Source organism: Zingiber officinale, chromosome 1A (assembly GCF_018446385.1).
Source record: "Zingiber officinale cultivar Zhangliang chromosome 1A, Zo_v1.1, whole genome shotgun sequence".
In the NCBI taxonomy this organism is placed as follows: domain Eukaryota; kingdom Viridiplantae; phylum Streptophyta; class Magnoliopsida; order Zingiberales; family Zingiberaceae; genus Zingiber; species Zingiber officinale.
In genome coordinates this window covers 148346665-148374526 of record NC_055987.1, presented here as the reverse complement: position 1 = coordinate 148374526, position 27862 = coordinate 148346665, and the positions used below count along the sequence as shown (strand labels likewise).

Sequence of the window (27862 nt, the reverse complement as noted above, 5' to 3'; positions counted from 1 at the left end):
TTAAATCTTTCCTTTTATAGCTTTCTACAAAAGATTAAGAGAAAGGTTTGATATCTTTCCTTATATGTAGTTAAAAGGAAGATTTTAATTTTTGATAAAACTTTCTTTTTTTATAAGCATCCTCATGATTTTAAAAGAGAGTTTTAAATTATAAATCTTTCCTTTTATAGTTTTCTACAAAAGATTAAGAGAAAGATTTGATATCTTTCATTATTTGTAGTTAAAAGGAAGATTTTAATTTTGGAGAAAACTTTCCTTTTTGTAATCATCCACATGTTTTAATAGAGAGATTTTAATTTATAAAAGTTTCCTTTTATAACCAATCATGAAGGGAATTTTTTTAAAGAGAAATTTTTATTTTAAAAATTTCCGGAAACAAATTAAGAAGTTTTAATTTTTGTTTAAAACTTTCCTTGATTGGAGGGCAATGAGGTGGCCGATCATTAAGGGTTGAAAAGGAAATTTTTAATTAAATTTTCCTTCTTAAACATTGGCAAGGAATATAAGGAAATTTTATTTATTAAACTTTCCTTGTTTGCCAAGACCAAGGAATATAAAAGCGAGGGTAGAGGTGCCTCACCTCATAACAATACATCTATTATTTCCTCTCCTCTCTTCCTTGGTGGTGGCCGACCCTCATCCTCTCCTCCTTTTCTTCTTCTTTGGCCGGCGGCATCAACTCTCTAGGAGACTCTTGGTGGCCGGCTTTTGCTTGGAGAAGAAGTAGAGAAAGGAGGATTTGTTTCTTTGCATCCCTTGGAGCTTGGTTGGTGGCCAAAGTTCTTCATCTCTAGGAGATTGTTGTTGGATGAAACTTGCAAGGAGAAGAAGGAGGCTTGGGTGGATTCTCGCCTCGGTAGATCGTCGCCCACACGACATCCGAGATAAGAAGAGGAATATGACAGAAGATCGTGAGGTCTATAACCTATAAAGGGTATAACTAGTTATTAGTTTTCGCATCATAACTAGTTCATCCTTTTATTTAGATCTTGAAATACCAAACACAAGAGGCTAATGAATCTAGGTGATCGAATCTATGTTTTCGATTTTGTGTTTCTTTTGTTTTTCGAACTTGTGATTCGATTGTTCTTTTTGGTTAAACCTATGGTTACTATAAGAAAATTAAATATTAAATTTCGTTGAAAGACTTTGTCTAGGAAGTGGTGGTGTTAGGATGTATACTAAAAGCCTAGCTTTTGGTATAAACATTTATAAGAATCACATTGGTCAAGTGTCTACATTTATATATACCAAATGTAGATGTTCAATTAATTTATATTATAGATAACATAGTGTGTGGTGTCACACACAGAAGATCGTGTTATCGGTTCTTTATAAATTATAAACAGTAGCTCACGACCAAGATAGAAAGGAACAAACCATTGGAAGGTCGTAGTGTAATTAGGTATTAGTTTATCTTAACTATATAATTACACTAGTACACTTAGAGTGTATTGAGTAGGACCATTAGAGGTCGTTTCTTTTTATACTGACTTTATAAAGGAACAAAAATCTCAGTTATTATGGAAGTGTGTGCTATTAATCCTAATATAATAACAAGCACATATATTTGATATTTATTTCTTTAATTTATCAATAGGTGAGATTTAGTTCGATAAATCAATAAGCCCGATAAGTTGGGAAATGATATCACTTATAGTGTGTGTTGTTGATTATAGAAGGAAACTGTGTCCTAGTGATCTAGGTTGATAATGTCCTCAAGAGGAGCTCATAAGGATTGTCATGTTAAACCCTGCAGGTGGACTTAGTCCGACATGACAATAAGGTTGAGTGGTACTACTCTTGGACTAAGATATTAATTAAATGAGTTGTCAGTAACTCACTTAATTAGTGGGCATTCGACATCTTAAACACAGGGAGACTAACACACTCATAATAAGAAGGAGCCCAAAAATGTAATTTGGGATTGGTGCGGTAGTTCAATAATAGTTCTTTAGTGGAATGAATTATTATTGATGAAATTAAGTTATGTGTTCGGGGCGAACACGGGATGCTTAATTTCATCGGGAGACCAAAATCAATTCCTCCTCTCAGTCCCTATCGTAGCCTCTTGTATATAGAGATTTATATCCACCTTCTTACCCAACCAATAGGGGCCGGCCAAGCCAAGCTTGAAGCTCAAGCTTAGGGTCGGCCAAGCATAAAGGTTGAGCCTTAAGGTGGTCGGCCAATAGCTTGGAGCCCAAGCTTAGGTGGCCGGCCACATCATATTAATAAAGGATTTTTATTAAAATTATTTCTTATGTGGATATCATGGTTTTAAAAGAGAGTTTAAAATTTAAAATTTTCCTTTTATAGCTTTCTACAAAAGATTAAGAAAAGATTTGAAATATTTCCTTATTTGTAGATTGAAAGGAGATTTTAATTTTGAGAAAACTTTCCTTTTTAACCATGTTCATGATTTAAAAGAAAGTTTAAAAATTAAATATCTCTTTTATAAGTTTCTACAAGAGATTAAGAAAAGATTTGATATCTTTCCTTATTTATAGATTGAAAGAGATTTTAATTTTTTAGATATAACTTTCTTTAAAAGAAAGATTTTAATTTATAAAATTTCCTTTTTACTAACCAATCATGAAGGGATAAAAATTATTGGAGAAATTTTATAAATTTTCGGAAGCAAATAAGAAAGTTTTAATTTGTGTTTAAAATTTTATTTGCTTGGAGATTTTTAGTGTGGCCGACTATATGAATTGAGAAAATAAAATTGATTTTTAATTAATTAAATTTTCTTTTTCATGGCAAAAGAATTAAGGAAGTTTTTATTAAAATTTCCTTATTTGCCAAGACCAAGGATTATAAAAGAGGGGGTAGAGGTGCCTTCAAAGAACACGACTCTATTTCTTTTTCTCTCCCTCTCTTCCTTGGTGTGGCCGGCCAACATCTCTTTCTCTTTTCTCTTCTCTCCACTTTGTGGCCGAACCACATCTTTTTCTTGGAGTCCTTGTGGTGGCCGGATCTTGCTTGGAGAAGAAGGAGAGAAAAGGAGGCGATATTTCTAGCATCCCTTGGAGCTTGGTGGTGGCCGAACCTCTTCATCCTTGGAAGAGATTTTGGTGGCCGAAACCTAGAAGGAAGAAGAAGGTGCTTGGTGGTTCTCATCTCGGAAGATCGTTGCCCACACAACGTCGGAGGTTAGAAGAGGAATACGATAGAAGATCAAGAAGTTATTTTGCTTACAAAGAAAGGTATAACTAGTAATTGTTTTCCGCATCATACTAGTTTTCTTTGTATAGTTATTTATGGAAATACCAAACACAAGAGGCATATGATTCTAGAGTTTTCGAAATAGTTTTTTTTTCGAGTTTGTGTTTTTTTTTTTTCGAATTTGTGATTTGATTGTTCTTTTTGGTTAACCTAGAGTTATTTAAGGAAATAAATATTTGCTTTCCTTAAAAGGCTTTGCCTAGGCAGTGGTGGTTGCTCCCATATCCAAGAAGGCCATGTGCCTCGCCATGCAGTCCTGGAAGCTAATTTTAGAAATTAATATTTATGGAATTAATAACTTAGGTAGATTTGAATCAATAGTGTTAAGTTCCGCTTGCGATTCAAATCTAAACCATTGAGAACAGATAAGTTAAATTTGGAATCAATGATGTTATGTTCCGTCTGTGATTCCTAATTTAACTTCTAAAGAATACAATAGGTTATTTATGGAAAGGTTCGACACTTGTACAAAATTTTTTTGTACAGTGGAACCGGTACGATTTTCCTAGGACTAACCAACAATTAGTATCAGAGCTAGGGTTTGCCTCTGTGTGTTTGGTTTTCAAATTAGGTTATGCACATGTCATACATAATTTAGGCAGGATAATAGTAGGATGTGCTAACTTTGTGGTTGCAGGATCCAACTATTATGACATATTTTTATTGTGTGTGATTGGACCCTTGGACATGTCAAGAGCATTTAATTGTGTGTGCATGATTGTAAAATTAAATACAGCAGGAGCTGTATTAGTTATTATGATTTTACATTTTTTGTTCGATCTAGAATATATGTACATTCCTTTATGGAATATAAGATCGATGTATGTAAAATTCTATATTTGTCGCGGATCGTATCCTTGCGAAGCGTGGTGCTATCGGAGGATCAGAGGCGCAGCGGAATAAGACGCAAGATAGATGCGACAACTTAACCCGATGGCGGTGGCTAAAGATGGCACCAGCTAGGGTTGGAGCACACGGAGGACAGTGATGAAAATGCCATAATAGTTGGAAAATTAATTTCCATATTTATTGCTTTTATTTACTGTGATGTGTGTGTATGCATGTGTTATATGCTAACATAGGTTAAAATTCCTCACCTTAAATAACTAAGTGGGAGAGGGATTAGTATATTAATCCCACGGTCTCCATTACTGGTTTGTAAGTGATGCAACAAGCTTGCGTGTTGGCTCTGAGTGCCTCCCTCCACAACGGATGAGTTTGTTTGCGGATCACTAGATCAAACTTCCTTAATGGATGGTTATAGGAAGTTATTTAGGATGTGTGTGATCTTCTCCAACTGAAGGAGCGCAATTCTATTTAATGGACTTAGTATCAAGTAATGGTATACACTTAGACATATTTAATAGTATCCTCCCCAACGGAGTCACTACTATCACTTGTGTGACCAAAGGGAAACCAACTATTGATTTGTCATAAAACTAGATTGGCAAGATAATAAAATTAATAAACCCCTCTTACAAATGTTTGAATTTGTATACGTCCACACTAACGTGGCATACAAGATTCATGGTGTTTGAGGTAATTTTATTTGTCAAAAAGTTATATTGACAAGATAGTCAATGGGTAAAACCCTCCTCTTACAAATGTTGATTTTGTATATGTCCACACTAACGCGGCATGCAAAACTCACGGTGTTTTGAGGTGTTGGTAAATTTAAATAGTATTGTTTGAGGAATCAATATTATTTTAAATTTAGAGTCTTGACCAAATATTTGATCAAAGACAGACCAACTATTAATTTTATTTGTCATACGTTAACAATATAATAAAATTAATGGATGAAATCTCTTTTTAGAATTTATATACGTCCACACTAACGTGGCATACAAAATTCACGGGGATTTTGAGATGTTGGTCTTGACCAAATATTTTTATGATTCTTAGGATATTAATAAATCCCCTAGTTGTTATACTATAGAATAGACTTAGTTGTTCCAATTGTAATGATTAGAAAACTTGGACATTAAGGTAGACTGTCCTCTCAGAACTGAGAACAATAACGGTGTATTTTATTAGTTCTTGAAACATATTTAGTGGTATTATCTACCGGTACCTGGTGTGTAGATACAGGAACTACTGATTATGTCTGCAATTCATTGCAGGGGTTCCAGAAAATCCGACAACTATATAAATCACCGTCCACATGGGCACTGCTGTAAAAGTACTAGCTATTGCAGTGGGAGATGTTTATCCTCTGATAGGAATAAAATATAGATTTTTGAGAAATTGTCTTTACATATCAAGTTTAGAAAGAACTAGTTTTCAGTTTCTAAACTATTCAAAGAACTTGATATTCTGCCTCTTTTAATAACAAAGTTGTTATCAAGATAAAGAGGGAAGTGATCTGTTCTGGTATGTTGGTAGACAATTTATAATCCAATAACTCCCACCATGCAATAAATGGAAATTATAACACATCTTCTAACTTTAAGAGATAGCAACCTTCAGAAATGAACCAATCATATTTTTGGCGTCTAAGGCTAGGTTATAACCAATGAACTCTTGGGTTCATTGGTAGTGAAAATCTTTCCAACCTGCGAATCTTATTTGGAAGGAAAAATAACCAAGAAGCTTTTAAGGTCAAAGGGGTATGGAGCCAAAGATATGTTGGAATTGGTTCATTCTGATTTGTGTAAACCTTTGACTATCCAGACAAGAGGTTGTTTTGAATATTTCGTAAACGATTATTTAAGATAAGGATACATTTACTTGATGTGCTGTAAGTCTAAGTATTTTGATTGGTTCAAAGAGTACAAGGCTAATGCAGTAAAACGTCAAAAGTAAAAGTATCAAGACACTACGGTGAGATCGTAGTGGCAAGTACCTCTTAGGATAGTTTAGGAGTCACTTATCAGAAGTCGAGATTTAATCCCAACTAACTACACCTGGTACACCCCAACAGAATGGTGTAGTAGAAGGTATAAGACTCTTAAGGAAATGAGTAGATTGATGATGAGTTATTCAGAAAATTACCAAATTCATTTTAAGGATATACTCTGGAAACGGAAGTGAACATAGTACCTTCCAAAGTCAGAACTCTCTACTCATATAGAATTGCTGAATAGGCGTAAGCCTATTTTGAAGCATATTCGGATTCGGGTAGTCCAGCACATATGCTGAAGAGAGATAATGATAAGTTGGATAGGAATTCACTTGTTTGTAGGTTATCCTAGAGAAATGAAAGTAGGTTTATAGTCTTAAAAATCAGAAGGTCATTGTTAGCATCAATGACCGATTTTTAGAAAAGGACTATGTAATAAACCACGAGCCCATAAGTAAATTTGTTCTTAAGGAAATAATAAAGGACATGTCTAATCTAGTACCAACTGTACAAGATGAAATATCACAAGAAACTGCAACACGTATCACAAATAATACACAATTACAGAAAGTGCCTCGTCATAATGGGAGGGTTGTTAGGCAACCTAAGAGATTCATGTTTTGGGAGAGTTTTTGGACATGATCCCTGGTGAACATGAACATGATTCCCAGACATATGATGAAGCGCTCCAAGATAAAGATACAACATCTTTGTAAAGAGCAATGAATACAGAATTAGAATATATGTATTCTAATAAAATCTGGGAGCTTATAGAATCACCAAATGGTGTAAAAGCTATTTGGTGTAAATAGGTCTACAATAGGAAAAGAGGGATAGATAGGAAGGTGGAAACTTCCAAAGCAAGGCTTGTTGAAAAGGGAAACCTTTTACCGGTAGTCATGTTTTAGTCTATCCGGATTCTTTTATCTATTGCTGCTCATATGGACTATGAGATTTGGCAAATGGATGACAAGACAATTTTCCTTAATGGAAGTCTTGAAGGAAACATCCATATAAAGCAACCAGTAAGGTTTATTGCAAAAGGCAAAGAACATCTTGTATGCAAGCTCAATCAGTCTATGGACTGAAGCATAGCTTCAAGGTCTTGGACATCTGGTCTAATGAAGTAATCCAGACCTATGGATTTATTTAGTGTCCAGATGAGTCTTGTGTATACAAGTAGTGCGATGGAAGCGTGGTGGTATTTCTTGTATTATACGTAGATGACATTTTTGGTAGTTGGAAATAATATCAAAGTGTTGTCGGAAGTAAGGGTATGGTTGTCCAAATAATTTAGTATGAAGGACTTGGGAGAATGCATATATTCTTGGGATCAAAGGAATCGCAAGAAAAGAATATATTTTACTTATCCCAAGCTTCATAAATCGAAACAATCTTAGCTCGTTTTAGCATGCAGAACTCCAAGAAAGGTTTCTTACCTTTTAGGCATGGAGTAACTTTATTTAAAGAGATGTCTCAGAAGACATCAAAGGAAATAAAGGACATGAAGGCAGTTCCTTATGCTTCGGCTGTAGGAAGTCTAATGTATGCAATGTTATGTACGAGATTGATATCTGTTTTGTCGTGGGCATTGTTAGCAGATATCAAAGTAACTCTGGACAAGGACATTTGTCTGCGGTAAAGCATATATTGAAATACCTTAGAGGCACTAGAGATTATATGCTAGCTTACAAGGCAGATAATTTAGTCCCTGTGGGTTACACGGATTTTAACCTCCAATCAGATAGGGACAATAGTAAGTCGACCTCGGGGTTTTGTGTTTACTTTAGGAGGTAAAGTCATAACTATGGAAGAGTGATAAACAAAAGTATTTTTTCAGACTCAACCATAGAAGCTAAGTAAGTGGCAGCCTCTGAGGCAGTCATAGAAGCTGAATGACTCAGTAACCTCAATATGGACTTAGATATGATTTCTGGTTTGCCCAAAGATTATTACAGTTTATTGTAATAATAGTGGTGCAGTAGCAAACTCGAAGAAACCATGAGTCCATAAGGTAAGTAAACACAATAGAGCGCAAGTACCAACCTGATCCGGCAGTAAGAATGGGGGACCCCATTTAGCAGAGTCAACGCCGCGAGGAGGGCCAAAGGCCTTGGCCGAGCGGATAAGGAGGGCGACGACCAGCTGAGGCTTCCGAGCGGAAGCAATATACCCCGCCGGAGGCGGGGTTCCGACGCTCATGATGAACAGTAGGAAAGGCCGAGCAGAGGGCCTGCTCGGCCGAAGGAATAAAACATCAACGCTGCGAACAGTCCAGAGCACATGACCCGGAAGTTCCCGCGCGGATCAGAACATCCGATCGGCCGGACACGAGGAAACGGCCGACCGGTCGGACGATTGACGGGGAGTAAGAAAAGGCAAGGATAGGAACATCTTCTGACAGCAGATGATATGCAGGATCCTAGGGCATGGGCTCACTGTCCCATCAAGGACATGGGCTCACTGTCCCATCAAAGACGTGCTCGTACTGTAGCAGTAAGGAGTCAGGCAAGTTCCTCTGACAAGCCCATATTGGGTATGGGTTGAGGACACGTGTGTGTGCCTCGGTATATGTACATCAGCCTCCTCAGAAGTCTATATAAGGCCTCCACTTCTTCAACCGGAGGTACACGAGTCTTCATCTTTGAGCCACTTCCTTCATCTATTCCCTCGTCTAACTTGAGCGTCGGAGGGCCGTCGCCGGGACACCCCTCCCGGCTCGGTTTTGTTGCAGGTTCGCCGGAGCACTCGAGGATTCAGCAGGGAGCGCCACGTCCCCAGCGTTCGTTGACCCCTGGTTCGGACAGGATCAAATTGGCGCCGTCTGTGGGAACGCACCTGCATCCGAAAGGGAACAATGGACGAGGCTGGACGACAACACATGGTGACGCTTTCGACGGAAGAACTCGACGCTCTGGTCGAGATGAGGGCCGCCAAACTTATGGAGCTAAAACAGAAAGCAGCCGCCGAGCGGCCGGAGCAACAAGCAACATCTGCATCGGGTGGCCGAGAGGAAGCACCTCAAGCCACCGTTGCATTCCATCGGGCCTTATTCCACACCCCTGAAGCCGTATCAGCTCGGAGAGATAGAGGATCTTCTTCCGACGAAATGCCTAGACGAGACGCCAGAAAGGGGAAAGCTCTCCGAGCGGATGCTTCTCCCGAGCGGAAGCACCGACTGCCACAGTTCCATTTCCCTCAAAAGCAGATACTTCATCTCCCGAATTCGACTTATAGCAAGCCCCTCCTTCTGGAACCTCAAGAGCGGGAGTTTGATGTCAGGTGATGAATCGTCCGCATACGAGGAAGTTGGGTGGACGAGCCGCCGAGCGGATGAAGAGGGATTGGCACTTGGATCCACCATGAAGCACAAGTTATCTCTAGCCTGTCCGGGGCAGGGCGAGAGGTGCACCAATAGAATATGTGCTGTATATTTTCCGTTTGGTTGTATATTTGAAATGTAGAAGGCAAAATGTTATAATGTGCGTAATTGGAATTATTGGCCGAGTGGCCTATCTTCATGGTGTATAAGATACGAGCCAAGCGCTCTTGGATCGATGAAGAAGGCCTCGAGCCGTTCGGCTGGAGGTATAGTATCCGAGCCAGGCGCTCGCTGACGAAGGCTCATGGAGCCATGGGAGCAGAAGGCTCAAGTAAAAGGATAAAGCAGCAGGACGCCTCCACCTCTGGTAGGCCGAACGGCCATGGAGGACCGACCGGGAAGTTTCGCCATCCTCCTGGCCTTGGATGAATTTCGACGAAGTACATTGTATCCACCTCACTCCACGGGTATTCGGGAGTTGAGAAATTGCGTTAGATCTTATGCTGATCGGCAGGTTAGTTTTTCAGATAGTTTCTTTCGGGCGTAGAATTCATCGTAATTTTCCGAATGAAGGCCCCCGAGCCGCTCGGCCGGGAGGTTGATATACTAGCCAGCCAGAGGCTCGACGATGAAGGCCCCGAGCCGCTCGGCCGGAGGTAAATGGGTCGAGCCCAGCGCTCGAGGATCAAAGACCCAGTACCTTCCGGACGAAGGTAAATTATCCGAGCCAAAATGCTCGACGAAGCAGACCCTGAGCCGTTTGGCCAGGGGTACGTTCTCCAAGCTGGGTGAAAGGGGCATATGGATTATCCGAGCCAAGCGCCCGAATAGTGAAGGCCTCCCAGCCGATTGGATGCACAAGCAAATGACCCGTGCCGTTCGGCCGGGCACAAAGACTGTTCAAGCGCTAGATAAGTTATGAAGGCCAAGGTCGCTCGACCTGGTAAGGAGTTAGCCTTGAAGGCCGTCTAGCCCAGACGTTAAACCGTAGAGCCGCGCCGACCGGCTATAAATATCCGCGCCGACGAGCTCCGTCGTTAAAGATCGAGAGACGAGCCGGCGTCTATAAACCCTCCGAGCGGAAGACCGTCTAGCCCAGACGTTAAACCGTAGAGCCGCGCCGACCGGCTATAAATATCCGCGCCGACGAGCTCCGTCGTTAAAGATCGAGAGACGAGCCGACGTCTATAAACCCTCCAAGCGGAAGACCGTCTAGCCCAGACGTTAAACCGTAGAGCCGCGCCGACCGGCTATAAATATCCGCGCCGACGAGCTCCGTCGTTAAAGATCGAGAGACGAGCCGGCGTCTATAAACCCTCCGAGCGGAAGACCGTCTAGCCCAGACGTTAAACCGTAGAGCCGCGCCGACCGGCTATAAATATCCGCGCCGACGAGCTCCGTCGTTAAAGATCGAGAGACGAGCCGGCGTCTATAAACCCTCCGAGCGGGAGACCGACGAGCCCCGTCGCTAAACATCGAGAGCCGCGCCGACCGGCTATAAATATCCGCGCCGACGAGCTCCGTCGTTAAAGATCGAGAGACGAGCCGACGTCTATAAACCCTCCGAGCGGAAGACCGTAGCCCAGACGTTAAATCAGAGCCGCCACCGAGGCTATAAATATCCGCTACCGACGAGCTCCATCGTTAAAGATCGAGACGAGCCGGCGTCTATAAACCCTCCGGCGGGAGACCGACGAGCCCCGTCGCTAAACATCGAGAGCCGCACCGACCGCTATAAATATCCGCCCGACGAGCTCCGTTAAAGATCGAGAGACGAGTGGCGTCTATAAACCCTCGAGCGGGAGACCGACGAGCCATCGCTAAACATCGAGCCGCCCGACCGGCTATAAATATCCGCGCCGACGAGCTCCGTCGTTAAAGATCGAGAGACGAGCCGGCGTCTATAAATCCCCGAGCGGGAGACCGACGAGCCCCGTCGTTAAACATCGAGAGCCGCGCCGATCGGCTATAAATATCCGCGCCGACGAGCTCCGTCGTTAAAGATCGAGAGACGAGCCGGCGTCTATAAACCCTCCGAGCGGAAGACCGTCTAGCCCAGACGTTAAACCGTAGAGCCGCGCCGACCGGTTATAAATATCCGCGCCGACGAGCTCCGTCGTTAAAGATCGAGAGACGAGCCGGCGTCTATAAACCCTCCGAGCGGAAGACCGTCTAGCCCAGACGTTAAACCGAAGAGCCGCGCCAACCGGCTATAAATATCCACGCCGACGAGCTCCGTCGTTAAAAATCGAGAGACGAGCCGACGTCTATAAACCCTCCGAGCGGAAGATCGTCTAGCCCAGACGTTAAACCGTAGAGCCGCGCTGACCGGCTATAAATATCCGCGCCGACGAGCTCCGTCGTTAAAGATCGAGAGACGAGCCGGCGTCTATAAACCCTCCGGCGGGAAGACCGTCGACGCTAAACATCGAGGCTGTGCCGACCGGCTATAAATATCCGCCGGCTATAAATGAGAGACGAGACGGCATCTATAAACCCTCCGAGCGGGAGACCGACGAGCCCCGTCGCTAAACATCGAGAGCCGCGCCGACCGCTATATTCGCCGACGAGCTCCGTCGTTAAAGATCGAGAGACGAGCCGACGTCTATAAATCCCTGAGCGGGAGACCGACGAGCCCCGTCGTTAAACATCGAGAGCCGCGCCGACCGGCTATAAATATCCGCGCCGACGAGCTTCGTCGTTAAAGATCGAGAGACGAGCCGGCGTCTATAAACCCTCCGAGCGGGAGACCAACGAGCTCCGTCGTTAAACATCGAGAGCCGCGCCGACCGGCTTTAAATATCCGCGCCGACGAGCTCCGTCGTTAAATATCGAGAGACGAGCCGGCGTCTATAAACCCTCCGAGCGGGAGACCGACGAGCCCCGTCGTTAAACATCGAGAGCCGCGCCGACCGGCTATAAATATCCGCGCCGACGAGCTCCTCATTAAATATCGAGAGACGAGCCGCCGTCTATAAATCCCCGAGCGGAAGACCGACGAGCTCCGTCGTTAAAAATCGAGAGCCGCGCCGATTGTCTATAAACATCCGCGCAACGAGCATTCGCAAAAACTAAATTGTTTAAGTCCGATCGGCCGTCGGTTTGTTAATACTTCGCATTCATTGAATGCAAACAGTATAGCCAAGCGCTAAACGATTTCGAGGAAAATGAGTTAATTGATTAACCTGATCGGTTGTCTAGTGGGAGACACGCATAGCTTAACTGACTCTACAAATGAGCACCAAACAGATAGAAGAGGGCAATAAAGGACCGACAAAAATTGAAGCAAAGGAATACAATTAGGCCGAACGGCACGTACAAAAATTTTACATCCGCCGAGCGGATGAAATACAGTAAGTACTTGGAAGAACTCGCCTCACTCCGGGTCCTCAAAATTGAAAAAGGCATCCGGGATATCGTCAATCATGGCCGCCAGGTCGGAGGCGGGAATGTGCATTCCCGCAGGAAGGTGGCCACCCTTCTTCAAGTACGCCACGGTGACCTTGACCGCCTCGGTGAAGGTTGATGAGACATTGCCGCCGAATTTTGCGCCGAATCGTTCCGAGCGGAGGTAGTCTTGGCGCGCTGCTACTAGGCGGCTCAGCTCTCCCTCCTTATATTTTCTGAGTACCGCCCGGGAAGTAGTTAAGGAATCTTGGACCGCCTTCAAGTCCATTTCAGCCTTTGTGCGTTCTGCCGAACGGTCTTCCCGTTCGGCGTTCAGCTGGGCCTCCAGATCCTTGGATCGCTGATCTAGCGCACGGACATCTACTTTCATCTTCTCCAGATCAGCTATCCCTCGCTTCTTCCGGGCAGTAGCGCGTTTGGCATCCGCTTCGCGCTTCTTGATTTGGCCCTCTAGCCGAGCCACCTCTGTAGACAGGTCGGCGGCCTTCTTCTGTTCGGCCTCGCGGGCTTGTTTCTCCCGCTCGGCCGATGGACCCCCTGACACTTGGAGTTTCTCCAGGAGATCCTCCAGCTCGGCTAGCCGATGGCTAGTGGCGATTTGCTCAGCCCAGCGCTGTAAGGAAAATAATAAAATGAGGAACCGGACAGTAGCATGGCACAGAAAGAAAAATGAATTCACCTGAGTGGCCTGCTGCATGTTGTTATCGCCGAGCTGCTTAGGCGTCATGAGGGCCACTTGAATCTGGGCATCCTCGAAGAGCTTGGCGAGTGGACCCGTCAGGGTTATTTCATGTACGGGGCTTGATGGCCGATCGGCGGACATCAAATATTCCTCCAATGGAAATCGGAGAGTAGTCTTGATGGTCAGGTGGCCGGACGGCGTTTCCTCGGCCGCACTCGCCTTGCCCGAGGACTCCCCTATGGTAAAGGTTTCGCCCAACCGTTGTAAGCGACGGCGAGTTCGTGGAGGAGAACCAGAGGGCTGTGCGGTGGGCGAGGCCACTGGAGTCCCGATCTACGACGGCGTGCGATCTGGCGAAGCTACCCCGATCGGCGCCTGTGGTCCGCCCTCTTGGGTCGGCGGAAGGCTGGAGTCTCTTTGACGTTTTCGCCGAACTTCCATTGGGGGATCCCCGACCTGGGGGACCCCCAGCTCGGCTGGGGCAGAGGAAACAGGGTCCGCCTCAACTTCCGTTGAAGTGGATGGGGTAACTTCTGTTTCAGGAGCGGACTGCGTCCCCCCCTCTCCGGTAGCTGCCGGGCGGCTGGGAATAAGACCCCGCTCGGCGAGTTCTTTTTTAGTCGCCGCCTCAATTTCCACGTCCTTCAACTTCAGATGATCGGTGGCCTTGGAACGCCACATGACTTCAGCTGCAATGGAAGAAATTAAAATCAGTTAGACAAAAAAGGGGAAGAGAGTAAAAAGTCCTTACTCATGCGGTAGGGGAGATTTGCCCGAACGGGAGATAATCCGAAAATGTATAACACCCCCTTGAGAAGCAATCGTCGATTTTGTCACTGACTGCAACCGTCACGCATGAAGGTAGGCGGATTGTTTCGAATTTGCCGAGCTCCTACTGATCCGCCATTTGATTCTCGAATGTTGGCCGCCGAAGTCGGATATAGAAGAAAACTCCTTCCAGTGCTTGTTGAGTCATATTATCAAAAAATTTAAAGCCTATTCTACTTTGGAAAATGAAAGTGCCCAACTCGGATTGTTTGGGGTAGAAGAAGAAGTGGAATATTCTGGGGTCAAGTGGGATCGTGCAGCTTAAAGAGGACAACCATCCCGCTCAAGCAACCTAAAGGAGTTCGGCACAAGTTGGCCGAGCGGATGCGGAAATAATTACAAACCTCCAAAATAAAGGGATGGGTAGGAAATCTAAGGTCACCCTGAAATTGGTCCAGAAAAAAGCAAATGGTACCGATCGGAGGGTTATGCGGCCGGGTCGGCTATAATTATTTCATGGTCATCAGGGATCCCATACGTCCGAACAAGACACCGAGCACCCTCTTCATCAAACCGACTCTCCATGGTCATATACCAAGGGCCATGAACATCCACAGTGGGTACGGAAGTACTTGCCATGACTGAAGTATCAAGAAAAAGAAAGAAGGAAGCCGAAGGAAACTCGGAAACGGAGGATAGACAAGAGTTCGCAAGCAGGGGAACGAAAGGAGTTCCACGCGAAAAGGAAAGGCCGAACGAAAGGAAGGGAGAAGCTTACTGAGGAAAGGTGAACGGAGAAGATCACTAGAAAGCCGAAAACCACCAAGAGGCGAAAGCTAGGACAACCGGAATGAAGCAGCCGCGGGCACCTTCGACGGAGGACGAGCGATGAAACAGAGAAATGCGGCGTAAGGGTGGAGACGAAGGCTTTATGCGAACGAGGCTGATCGACCTCGTCCGTCGGATGCAGGTCACGGGAGACGAGGTTATCCTCTAACCGTCCATTTCAAAGTAATCGCGTCCCATCGTACGGATCATCACCGCCACGCGAGAAGAGCCACGTGGCACTCTGTCACCAGGCGCAATTAATGCGCCCATACCGCGCATGCTTCGACTTAATGGAAAAGATTTGCATGATTTTCGAGAAGATTTAGACAAGCAAACATCCACGCTGGAGGACAAGACATTCAGAACGAAGAGCCGAGCGGATGATGAGTTATGAGGGCCGAACGGCTCTAGGTATATCATAAGCGGCGGTAAGATGACGACCGGCCGTTCGGACACATAGTCCAGTCAGTCGGACTCACTGCCTCCTTCGACTAGACTTGAAGAGGAGGCAAGTGATCCGGCAGTAAGAATGGGGGACCCCATTTAGCAGAGTCAACGCCGCGAGGAGGGCCAAAGGCCTTGGCCGAGCGGATAAGGAGGGCGACGACCAGCTGAGGCTTCCGAGCGGAAGCAATATACCCCGCCGGAGGCAGGGTTCCGACGCTCATGATGAACAGTAGGAAAGGCCGAGCAGAGGGCCTGCTCGGCCGAAGGAATAAAACATCAACGCTGCGAACAGTCCAGAGCACATGACCCGGAAGTTCCCGCGCGGATCAGAACATCCGATCGGCCGGACGCGAGGAAACGACCGACCGGTCGGACGATTGACGGGGAGTAAGAAAAGGCAAGGATAGGAACATCTTCTGACAGCAGATGATATGCAGGATCCTAGGACATGGGCTCACTGTCCCATCAAGGACATGGGCTCACTGTCCCATCAAAGACAAGCTCACTGTCCCATCAAGGACATGGGCTCACTGTCCCATCAAAGACGTGCTCGTACTGTAGCAGTAAGGAGTCAGGCAAGTTCCTCTGACAAGCCCATATTGGGTATGGGTTGAGGACACGTGTGTGTGCCTCGGTATATGTACATCAGCCTCCTCAGAAGTCTATATAAGGCCTCCACTTCTTCAACCGGAGGTACACGAGTCTTCATCTTTGAGCCACTTCCTTCATCTATTCCCTCGTCTGACTTGAGCGTCGGAGGGCCGTCGCCGGGACACCCCTCCCGGCTCGGTTTTGTTGCAGGTTCGCCGGAGCACTCGAGGATTCAGCAGGGAGCGCCACGTCCCCAACGTTCGTTGACCCCTGGTTCGGACAGGATCACAACCAATACGAGAAATCGTATAAACGAGGAGAAGTTGTTGCCGCCTAGATTGCATTAGGTGATGACCTATAGATCCTTTCACTAAGGTCCTTAAGGCAAGAGTTTTTGATGGGCATGTTGAAGGGTTGGGAATCAGATGTATGACAGCATTTATGACATCATAGTCTTTTAGTATAAGTGAGAAATTGTTAGGATGTATACTAAAAGCCTAGTTTTTGGTATAAACATTTATAAGAATCACATTGGTCAAGTGTCTACATTTATATATACCAAATGTAGATGTTCAATTAATTTATATTGTAGATAACATAGTGTGTGGTGTCACACACAGAAGATCATGTTATCGGTTCTTTATAAATTATAAACAGTAGCTCACGACCAAGATGGAAAGGAACAAACCATTGGAAGGTCGTAGTGTAATTAGGTATTAGTTTATCTTAACTATATAATTACACTAGTACACTTAGAGTGTATTGAGTAGGACTATTAGAGGTCGTTTCTTTTTAAACTGACTTTATAAAGGAACAAAGACCTCAGTTATTATGGAAGTGTGTGCTATTAATCCTAATATAATAACAAGCACATATATTTGATATTTATTTCTTTAATTTATCAATGGGTGAGATTTAGTTCGATAAATCAATAAGCCCGATAAGTTGGGAAATGATATCACTTATAGTGTGTGTTGTTGATTATAGAAGGAAACTGTGTCCTAGTGATCTAGGTTGATAATGTCCTCAAGAGGAGCTCATAAGGATTGTCATGTTAAACCCTGCAGGTGGACTTAGTCCGACATGACAATAAGGTTGAGTGGTACTACTCTTGGACTAAGATATTAATTAAATGAGTTGTCAGTAACTCACTTAATTAGTGGACATTCGACATCTTAAACACAGGGAGACTAACACACTCATAATAAGAAGGAGTCCAAAAATGTAATTTGGGATTGGTGCGGTAGTTCAATAATAGTTCTTTAGTGGAATGAATTATTATTGATAAAATTAAGTTATGTGTTCGGGGCGAACATGGGATGCTTAATTTCATCGGGAGACCAAAACCAATTCCTCCTCTCGGTCCCTATCGTAGCCTCTTGTATATAGAGATTTATACCCACCACATATCCACCTTCTTACCCAACCAATAGGAGCCGGCCAAGCCAAGCTTGAAGCTCAAGCTTAGGGCCGGCCAAGCCTAAAGGTTGAGCCTTAAGGTGGCCGGCCAATAGCTTGGAGCCTAAGCTTAGGTGGCCGACCACATCATATTAATAAAGGATTTTTATTAAAATTATTTCTTATGTGGATATCATGGTTTTAAAAGAGAGTTTAAAATTTAAATTTTTCCTTTTATAGCTTTCTACAAAAGATTAAGAAAAGATTTGAAATCTTTCCTTATTTGTAGATTGAAAGGAGATTTTAATTTTGAGAAAACTTTCCTTTTTAACCATGTTCATGATTTAAAAGAAAGTTTAAAGATTAAATATCTCTTTTATAAGTTTCTACAAGAGATTAAGAAAAGATTTGATATCTTTCCTTATTTATAGATTGAAAGAGATTTTAATTTTTTAGAGATAACTTTCTTTAAAAGAAAGATTTTAATTTATAAAATTTCCTTTTTACTAACCAATCATGAAGGGATAAAAATTATTGGAGAAATTTTATAAATTTTCGGAAGCAAATAAGAAAGTTTTAATTTGTGTTTAAAATTTTATTTGCTTGGAGATTTTTAGTGTGGCCGGCTATATGAATTGAGAAAATAAATTTGATTTTTAATTAATTAAATTTTCTTTTTCATGGAAAAAGAATTAAGGAAGTTTTTATTAAAATTTCCTTATTTGCCAAGACCAAGGATTATAAAAGAGGGGGTAGAGGTGCCTTCAAAGAGGACGACTCTATTTCTTTTTCTCTCCCTCTCTTCCTTGGTGTGGCCGGCCAACATCTCTTTCTCTTTTCTCTTCTCTCCACTTTGTGGCCGAACCACATTTTTTTCTTAGAGTCCTTGTGGTGGCCAGATCTTGCTTGGAGAAGAAGGAGAGAAAAGGAGGCGATATTTCTAGCATCCCTTGGAGCTTGGTGGTGGCCGAACCTCTTCATCCTTGGAAGAGATTTTGGTGGTCGAAACCTAGAAGGAAGAAGAAGGTGCTTTGTGGTTCTCATCTCGGAAGATCGTTGCCCATACAACGTCCGAGGTTAGAAGAGGAATACGATAGATGATCAAGAGGTTATTTTGCTTACAAAGAAAGGTATAACTAGTAATTGTTTTCCGCATCATACTAGTTTTCTTTGTATAGTTATTTATGGAAATACCAAACACAAGAGCCATATGATTCTAGAGTTTTCGAAATAGTTTTTTTTTCGAGTTTGTGTTTTCTTCTTTTTCGAATTTGTGATTCGATTGTTCTTTTTGGTTAACCTTGAGTTATTTAAGGAAATAAATATTAGCTTTCCTTAAAAGGCTTTGCCTAGGCGGTGGTTGTTGCTCCCATATTCAAGAAGGCCATGTGCCTCGCCATGCAGTCCTGGAAGCCAATTTTGGAAATTAATATTTATGGAATTAATAACTTAGGTAGATTTGAATCAATAGTGTTAAGTTCCGCTTGCGATTCAAATCTAAACCATTGAGAACAGATAAGTTAAATTTGGAATCAATGATGTTAAGTTCCGTCTGCGATTTCTAATTTAACTTCTAAAGAACACAATAGGTTATTTATGGAAAGGTTCGACACTTGTACAAAAATTTTTTGTACAGTGGAACCGGTACGATTTTCCTAGGACTAACCAACAGGTGGATGCTCCCATACCCAAGAAGGCCTAGTGCCTCGCCATGTTTAACCTAGAAGCCAATCTCTGAAATTAATATTTAATTGAATTTGTAACATAGGTGGATTTGGATTAATAATGTTAAGCATCGTTTGCGATCCAAGTCTAAACCACTAAGAATAGATAAGTTGAATTTGAAATCAATGATGTTAAGTTCCATTTGTGATTCCAAATTTAATTTCTAAAGAACACAATAGGTTGTTTGGAATGGTTCAGGACTTGTACAAAATTTTTGTACAGGGGAACCTGTACGATATTCCGAGTATCAACCAACATTCATATCATTTTCCTAATCGTAAAAATGTCCTTATTTATAATTTTGACATAATTTATTGAGTGTGACAATTTTTAACTTGAATTACATCAAATTTGGGTTAAAAAATCACCACACTCAAAATATTAGGTCAAAATTATGGATGAGGACATTTTTACGATCAGGAGAATGATACGAACACATAGAAACTTGTTTCATATAATTCTGATATCACTAGGTCCATATTTAAGACTTACAATTATTTATTATTATTATTATTATTATTATTTTAAAAATCAATTCTGGGGCGAATCTAGGATTTGTCCCAAAATTGGGGATGAATCCTTGGATTCGTCCCAAAAATATGGGACGAATCCATGGATTTGCCCCTAAAATCTGGGGCGAATCCTGAATTCGTCCCAAAATCTGGGGCGAATACCGAATTCATCCCGGAATCTACGATGAATCCTAGATTCGTCCCAGAATATAAAAAATAAAAACAAAGATAAATAAAATTGGAAGACTCAAATATGGATCTGGAAATATCGAAATTCTATGAAACAAGTTTTTATGTGTTCATATTATTCTCCTGATCGTAAAAATGTCCTTATTTATAATTTTGACCTAATTTATTGAGTGTAATAATTTTTTAACCTGAATTGCGTCAAATTCGGATTAAAAAATCACCACACTCAAAATATTAGGTTAAAAGTATGGATGAGGAGATTTTTACGATCAAGAGAATGATACAAACACATAGAAACTTGTTTTATAAAATTCTGATGTCTCTAGGTTCATATTTAAGGCTTTCGATTATTTTTTTTTAAAAAAATCAATTCTGGGACGAATCTAGGATTCATCCCAAAATTGGAGACGAATCCATGGATTCGTTCCAAAAATCTAGGATGAATCCTGAATTCATCCCGAAATCTGGGACGAATCTACGATTCGTCCCAGAATATAGAAATTTTTTTTTAAAAAAAAGATAAATAAAATTGGAAGGCTCAAATATGGATCAAGAGATATCGGAATTCTCTGAAATAAGTTTCTATGTGTTCATATCATTCTCCTGATCGTAAAAATGTCCTTATTTATAATTTTAACCTAATTTATTGAGTGTGATAATTTTTTAACTTGAAGTACTTCAAATTCGGGTTAAAAAATCACCACACTCAAAATATTAGGTCAAAATTATGGATGAGGATATTTTTACGATCAGGAGAATGATATGAACACATAGAAACTTGTTTCATAAAATTATAATATCTCTAGGTCCATATTTAAGGTTTCTGATTATTTTTTCTTTTTTTTTAAAAAAAAATTTGATTCTGGGACAAATCCAAGATTCACCCCAGAATTGGAGAGGAATCCTGGGATTCGTCCCTTATAGTTTTTAAATATTTTTAAAAAAATTTCAATCTGAGACGAATCCTGGATTCGTCTCATCTGGGATAAATTTTGTGATGATTTAATTTTCGTTAGGAATTTACGACGAAAATATTTTATTGTAGATTTTGTTGCTAATTTGGGTCGAATATTATTTTTGTTGCCAAACTTGTTGCGATTTTAGGACGAAAAAAATTCCTCCCAAATTTTCGTCCTTAAATCATTATTTTTTGTGTGTCATATACCAACTTTATTTTTGTTGTTTTTTGGATGTGTAGTTTTGTTTGTTTGGATGTGTATAAATATGATGTGTGTTGAGTTGACATATTTGAATGTTGATATGGGATGTGTAGTTTTTGTTGTTTTTTTGGATGTGTAGTTTTGTTTGTTTGGATGTGTATAAATATGATGTGTATTGAAGTTTGACTAATCTTACTATTTTATTAAAAATCTCCCCCCTTTACTAACTAACTTTGGTGAAGTCTAAAATGTATTTACGTTAATGTCCTTTTTTCTATTTACACTAAAAATAATTCCAAGGTTTATTAGTAATTCCACAAGCGAAACAATCAGTGATCTAGAGTTCGAGACTCAGCTACAGCGTATTATTATAAATTTTTCTCATCATTAATTTTCTCTGGTTGTTTTATATATAAAAAATATATAGTTCTCTTTAGTCTCATATCTTAAAATTGACAACACTATGATCAAAGAAACTTGTATAAATATTTTAGGCCGACGATGTTAAAAAATATATATTTTTTAGTTTTTTTACTAAGACAAGTATAATATTAAATTAAAATAATTTTTTACATAGGGAAGCCCATTGTTGGGATTCTCTAGCGTCACTATTGTATGAGTCTGACAAATCTTACCCAAATAATTAATTCTTGGTTTATAAGAATGATACTAGAAAATCCAAATAATTCGGATTTTTAAATACCTAAATAATTTATATATTATTATATTACACACGCAACGCGTGTGCATAATCACACTAGCATATTTTAAATTTGGATATGGGGATGATAAGAGATTTATAGAATGTAATAATGTATTTGATATGTAAATAGGATAAAGAAAATAAAATTCTAGAGAATTTTTTATTTTGGAATAAAATTTGGGATGAACTAGGGTTCATCTCAAATTTGAGACAAATTTGGATTCACCCCTAATTGGGGACGAATTCAGGTTCATCCTAAATTTGGAACGAATCTTGGGATAAATTTTGGGACAAATTTAGGTGCGTCCCAAAATCCCACATCGAATTACCCATGTTCATCTCAAATTAGGTACGAATTGATTCACCCCAAATTTGAGACAAACTAAAATTCATCTTCAATTTAGGAAGAATTTAGGTTCGTTCCAAAATTCGTCTCCAATTTGGGACGAATTTAAATTCGTCCAAAAAAAAAGTCATTATTTTTTTAGTGTCATATACCAACTTTATTTTTTTTCATACAATCACCCCCTACTTTTTCAATTTACAAAAAAACATGTTAAGAGAATGTCACGGAATGTACCTTATATAACTTGATTCGTAAATGATATTGTGTATATTTGAATTATAAACAATAATCAGTCATCATTTAGAGACATTTCGGTAATACTTTTAAAACAAGTGACAATTTAATAATTGTGAAACTAGATGGATCTTTTCAAAACGTAGGAGGAGGAGGAGGGTTTTTTGGATAAATATTGCGTCTTCGATCTCTATATAGGTCCCTAGAGCGTGTTACGCAGAAGAACATGCAAGCTTGCAATGGCGTCCACCATTATCATCTTCTCCTGTTTCATCTTTTTCCTCCTCTGCACTTCTCACGCAGCAAATCATACACAAGCCAACTTCCTCAATTGCTTTCTTGAAGCAACCGGAGGATCTTCCTCTTCTCCTTCGAAGATTTACACTCCCAACACCACCTCCTTTTCCACCCTCTTCCGCTCCTCTGTCCAAAACCTCCGGTTTCTCTCCTCCGGCGCAGAGACTCCCTCCTTCATCATCCTCCCCTCCGTCGACCACGACTCCCAGGCCGCGGTTCTCTGCGGCCGCCGTCACGGCATCCGCCTCCGAGTCCGGAGTGGCGGCCATGACTACGAGGGACTCTCCTACGTCTCCTTCTCCAGTACTGATGGCCCGTTTGCCGTCGTCGACCTCTCTGGCCTTCGTTCCGTCGAGGTAGACGCCGCAGACCACACCGCCTGGGTCGGCGCTGGCGCCACCCTCGGCGAGGTGTACTACAACGTGGCTGCCGCCAGCCCCACTGCCGGGTTCCCTGCCGGCATCTCCCCCACGGTCGGTGTCGGTGGGCTCATCAGCGGCGGCGGCATTGGGTGGCTGCAGAGGAAGTACGGCCTCGCCGCAGACAACGTCGTTGATGTCAGGTTGGTCAACGCCGAGGGCGAGCTGTTGACCAGGGAGACCATGGGGGAAGACTTGTTTTGGGCGATAAGAGGAGGCGGCGCGGCGAACTTCGGCATCGTCGTGGCCTACAAGTTGCGACTTGTTCCGGTACCACCCAAGCTGACGGTGTTCTCCGTTAGCAGAACGCTGGGGCAGGGTGCGACGAGGTTGCTGCATTCATGGCAGAGCATCGCGCCGCGGTTCGCCGACGATCTATGGATCAGGGCCTTGGTGATTGCGATCGGAGAAGCGCCGGCGAACCGCACGATCCAGGCCACATTCCAAGGCCTATTCCTTGGGTCGCGTCGCGCGACGCTTGCTGCCATCAAGAAGAGCTTCCCTGAGCTGGGCGTGAGGGGCGAGGACTGCAACGAGCTGAGTTGGGTGGAGTCGACTCTCTACTTCGATGGCCGTGCATGGAATGATACCCGCGCGCTGTTGACCCGGCGGCCGGCGTTCAACAGCTCCTTCAAAGCCAAGTCGGACTTCGTGAGGGAGCCCATCTCCGAGAAGGCATGGGAGGGGATATGGAAGGTTATGATGGAGGGGGAGGAGGAGCCTCTGGAGATGATATTTGAGCCGTGGGGCGGAAGGCTTTGGGAGATAGAAGACGATGCCATTGCCTTCCCTCACAGGAAGGGGAATTTGTATAACATTCAGTACTTCATGAGGTGGTTCGAGACAGAGGCGGCGGTGACGGAGAGGCATTTGACATGGATGAGAAAGTTCTACGAAGACATGACTCCTCACGTGTCCAGCAATCCGAGAGCTGCGTATCTCAACTACAAGGATATCGACTTGGGTAGCAGCACAGAGGAAGGGAGGACGAGCTACAAGGAGGCAAGCGCTTGGGGAAGAAGATACTTCCTGCACAACTTTGAGAAGCTCGCGAAAGTCAAGGCTCGAGTTGACCCGGAGAATTACTTTTGGAACGAACAAGGCATCCCTCCTTATACTGCTTAATTAATTGAATGTCACAGGACAGTTGCTTTGTATGTATTTGAATGCATTAAATAAAGGAATTATTTACAAATAATAAATTATGTTGTTCTGCACAAATAACAAATCGGTTTTGTGCAATAATGCCAAGACTCATAGTTATGTATCTTTGTCGAGCATATATATCTTTCTGGAAGATGATTCAACGCTTTCAGCTGGCACCTCCACTTGCATAGAGTAGTTTGAGGAAATCACCTTGGACATGCATGTGGGCTTGAAACCACCACCGTGAGCCGTCTGCTTGGATTCGTCGACCCCCAGCCTCAGCATCTCCGCTGGCCACTTGCAATAGAAAGCTCACCGTCGAGGTGGGAGCCGAAACCTAGGGTAACCTTAATTATTTATGTTGATTAAGTATTAAGTAGTTAATAATTAATAGATTAATTATCTTAATTATTTATGTTGATTAAGTATTAAGTAGTTAATAATTAATTGATTAATTATCTGATTGAGTAATTAACAATAAGTTTAATTACTAGTGATCCGGTAGTAAGAAAGGGGGGCCCGCCTGGATGATGGTCAACGGCCCTGCGGCGGTCGCAGTCAAAGTCAACCTACCTGAGTGATTAGCTCGGACAGTGCCCGAGCCGACGCTTCGACAGCTCGACCGTTATGCCGAGCTTCTGACGCTCACAAGCTAAGCAAGACTCCTCTTTGTTCAGAGGACCGCGCCAGTCGCCCTCGGTCGAGCGGACTACTCGCTCGGCTCAGCCGTGATGCCCAGCGAACGATCGGGTGACTGACGGGCCAAGCGCCCCTTCCGCTCGGCCTCGACACCGACAAAAATAACATCTGGCCATATCTTCCTCGAGATAAGCGCCACCGACAGACAACATGGTCCGCGGCCGGACCGGACAGAGAATCGTACGATGGAAGTTTCTACTGTCACGTCAGGGATATGCTCGGACAATTGAGGTATAGCGCCAGGCGCACTTTTCTGACACGACCATTTCCAGGTATGCTTTGAGGAGCGTGCATGTCTCGAAAAGTGTGCATACACCCCCTGGGAGCCCTATATAAGGACCCCTAATCTTCGACGGAGGTATGCATTCTCATCTACTATAGCTACAGTCTTCATTCTTGTTACTCTACTTCGATCTCTTCTCGCCGGAGCTGACTTGAGCGTCGGAGGGCCGTCGCCGGGAACCCCTTCCCGGCTCGGTTTTGTGCTTGCAGGTTCTCACCGGAGGCTCACGCTAGTTGGAGGTTCATACGCCGTCAACAAGAGCGCCACGTCCCCAGCGTCTGTTGGCTCAGCACCCGGACAGGATCAAATTGGCGCCGTCTGTGGGAACGCACCTGGATCCGGAGGCGAGACGATGGAAGAAACTGAACGTCAACATATTGTGACGCTCTCCCCAGAAGAGCTCGACGCGCTCATCGAGGCGCGAGCAACGAAGATAGTGGAGCAGCAACAAAAGGCTCACGCCGAGCGGCCGGCACAGTAGGCCACCTCAGCGTCAGGTGGCCGAGCGGCGCTGGAAGATCGACCGGAGCAATTTTCAATCAGGCCGCTTTGGATATTCCCGCAGTCTCATCCGAGACCATGATGCACGCCTTCACCCAGGGGCTGATGGATGGCGATTTCTTTCGCTCGCTCATCAGGAAATCACCGCACAACTATGACCATATGCTGAAAAAGGCGAGAGAATACATCAACGTGGAGGAGGCGCAAGCGGCCCGTAAAAAGGAAACACCGGCAGAGTCAACAACGCCGGCCGAGCGGAGGCCTCAAACCATTCATCAACCACCCAGAGGACCCCGAGTCGAGGGGATGAGGCCGCATCAGGAATCAAGGCCGCACGTTGTCCAACACGTGGCGGCCGAACGACCTAAGCCGAAAGGAAAGGTATGGACTCCCATGTTTTGTTCAATTCATCAGTCGGCAACCCACAACACCCGCGATTGTCGGAGTCACGCCCCGGTCACTAGGCCAATGAGCTATCGCCATCGATCACCTTCGCCTGACCGACGGCATAATCATCAAAATACTGGACAGCGAGAAGTCAGACAGTCACCCGAGCAGCGACGCCAACACCAACCAAGATGTAACCCTCGAGCCTCCCATGAGCGAGTCGGACCGTCTGCTCGGGAGGAAGAAAATAGAAGCAACATCGCTCGGGGAGAAATCAACATCATCGCTGGTGGGCCAACCAGCGGTGACTCCAACCGAGCCGGCAATTCGTACATCCGACGGCTGGAGATCCATGCCGTGGGATGCAGCCAGGAGAAGGCGAACGGGCCCGAGATCAGCTTCGGCCCTGGCGACCTCGAGGGAGTTGAAGTGCCTCACAACGACGCCCTCATCATCCGAGCGGTAATAGCAAACTATACTATTCATCGCATCTTTATTGACACAGGGAGCTCGGTCAACATCATCTTCAAGAAGACGTTCAACCAACTTTAGATCGATAGGGCTGAGCTACTGCCTATGACAACGCCCCTGTTCGGGTTCACTGGTAACGAGGTTCAGCCGGTCGGACAGATCAAATTGGTTATTTCACTCGGTGAAGAGCCGCTTAGAAGGATATGGACCACTAACTTCATCGTAGTAGACGCGCACTCGGCGTACAACGTCATTTTGGGCCGACCAGCCCTCACTGAATTTCGGGTTGTCGTCTCAACATTCTATCAGAAAATCAAGTTCCCTGTCGAAGACCAAGTGGGAGAGGTCAAAGGTGATCAGTTGGCAGCACGGCGTTGCTATGTGGAGATGGTCCGAGCTGAGTCGAGGTCCGCCCGGAAGGCCCCCCGGATCGAGGTAAATGCTATAACTGAAAGGCCTCCCCCCTTAGTTTATGAAGAAAAAGAAGAAGTACAGATCCGGGATGGCCGACCGAAGGCCACCACCTTCGTTGCATCAGACCTGGAAGCGGGCCCGAAGGAGGAGCTAATCAGGTTCCTACAGCGCAACAACGACGTCTTCGCGTGGTCAACACACGAGCTACCAGGCATTTCACCGAGAGTCGCACAACACGAGCTCCATGTCTGGTCGGACGCTCATCTCGTCAAGCAGAAGAAGCGGGACTTTAGTGCCGAGCAGAGCGTCATCATCCGAGCGGAAGTCGAGAAACTCATGGAGGCCGGCCACATATGAGAGGTGCAGTTCCCAAGCTGGCTAGCGAATGTGGTGCTGGTCTCCAAACTGGGTAATAAGTGGAGGGTCTGCATCGACTTCCGGGATCTGAATAGGGCATGCCCAAAAGACTATTACCCTCTGCCCGAATCGACCAGATGGTAGACTCAACCGATGGTGTGAGCTGATATGCATGTTGGACGCTTGTCAGGGTTACCACCAAGTGCCGCTCGCCCGAGAAAACCAGGAGAAAGTGAGTTTCATTACAGTGGACGACACCTATTGCTACAACGTAATGTCGTTCGGACTAAAGAACACCGGTGCCACATACCAGCGACTTATGAACAAAGTGTTTCGGAAGCAGATCGGGCGAAACCTGGAGGCATACGTTGATGACATACTTATTAAATCAATTTGAGCGGTCAACCTTTGTGCAGATATAGAAGAAACCTTCGGGACACTGAGGACATACGAGGTTAAGCTAAATCCCTAGAAGTGTCTGTTCGGAGCAAAAAGTGGATGCTTT

The 27862-nt window shown here is 43.7% G+C and overlaps 1 protein-coding gene across 1 annotated transcript; it reads left to right on the top strand.

The window, feature by feature from the left end:
• The first annotated feature begins 22622 nt into the window (after window positions 1-22622).
• Window positions 22623-24224, top strand: LOC122004858 (berberine bridge enzyme-like 18). Its single transcript, XM_042559686.1, has one exon. The coding sequence runs from the start codon at window positions 22623-22625 to the stop codon at window positions 24222-24224; it is 1602 nt and encodes a 533-aa protein (XP_042415620.1).
• Window positions 24225-27862: the final 3638 nt, after the last annotated feature.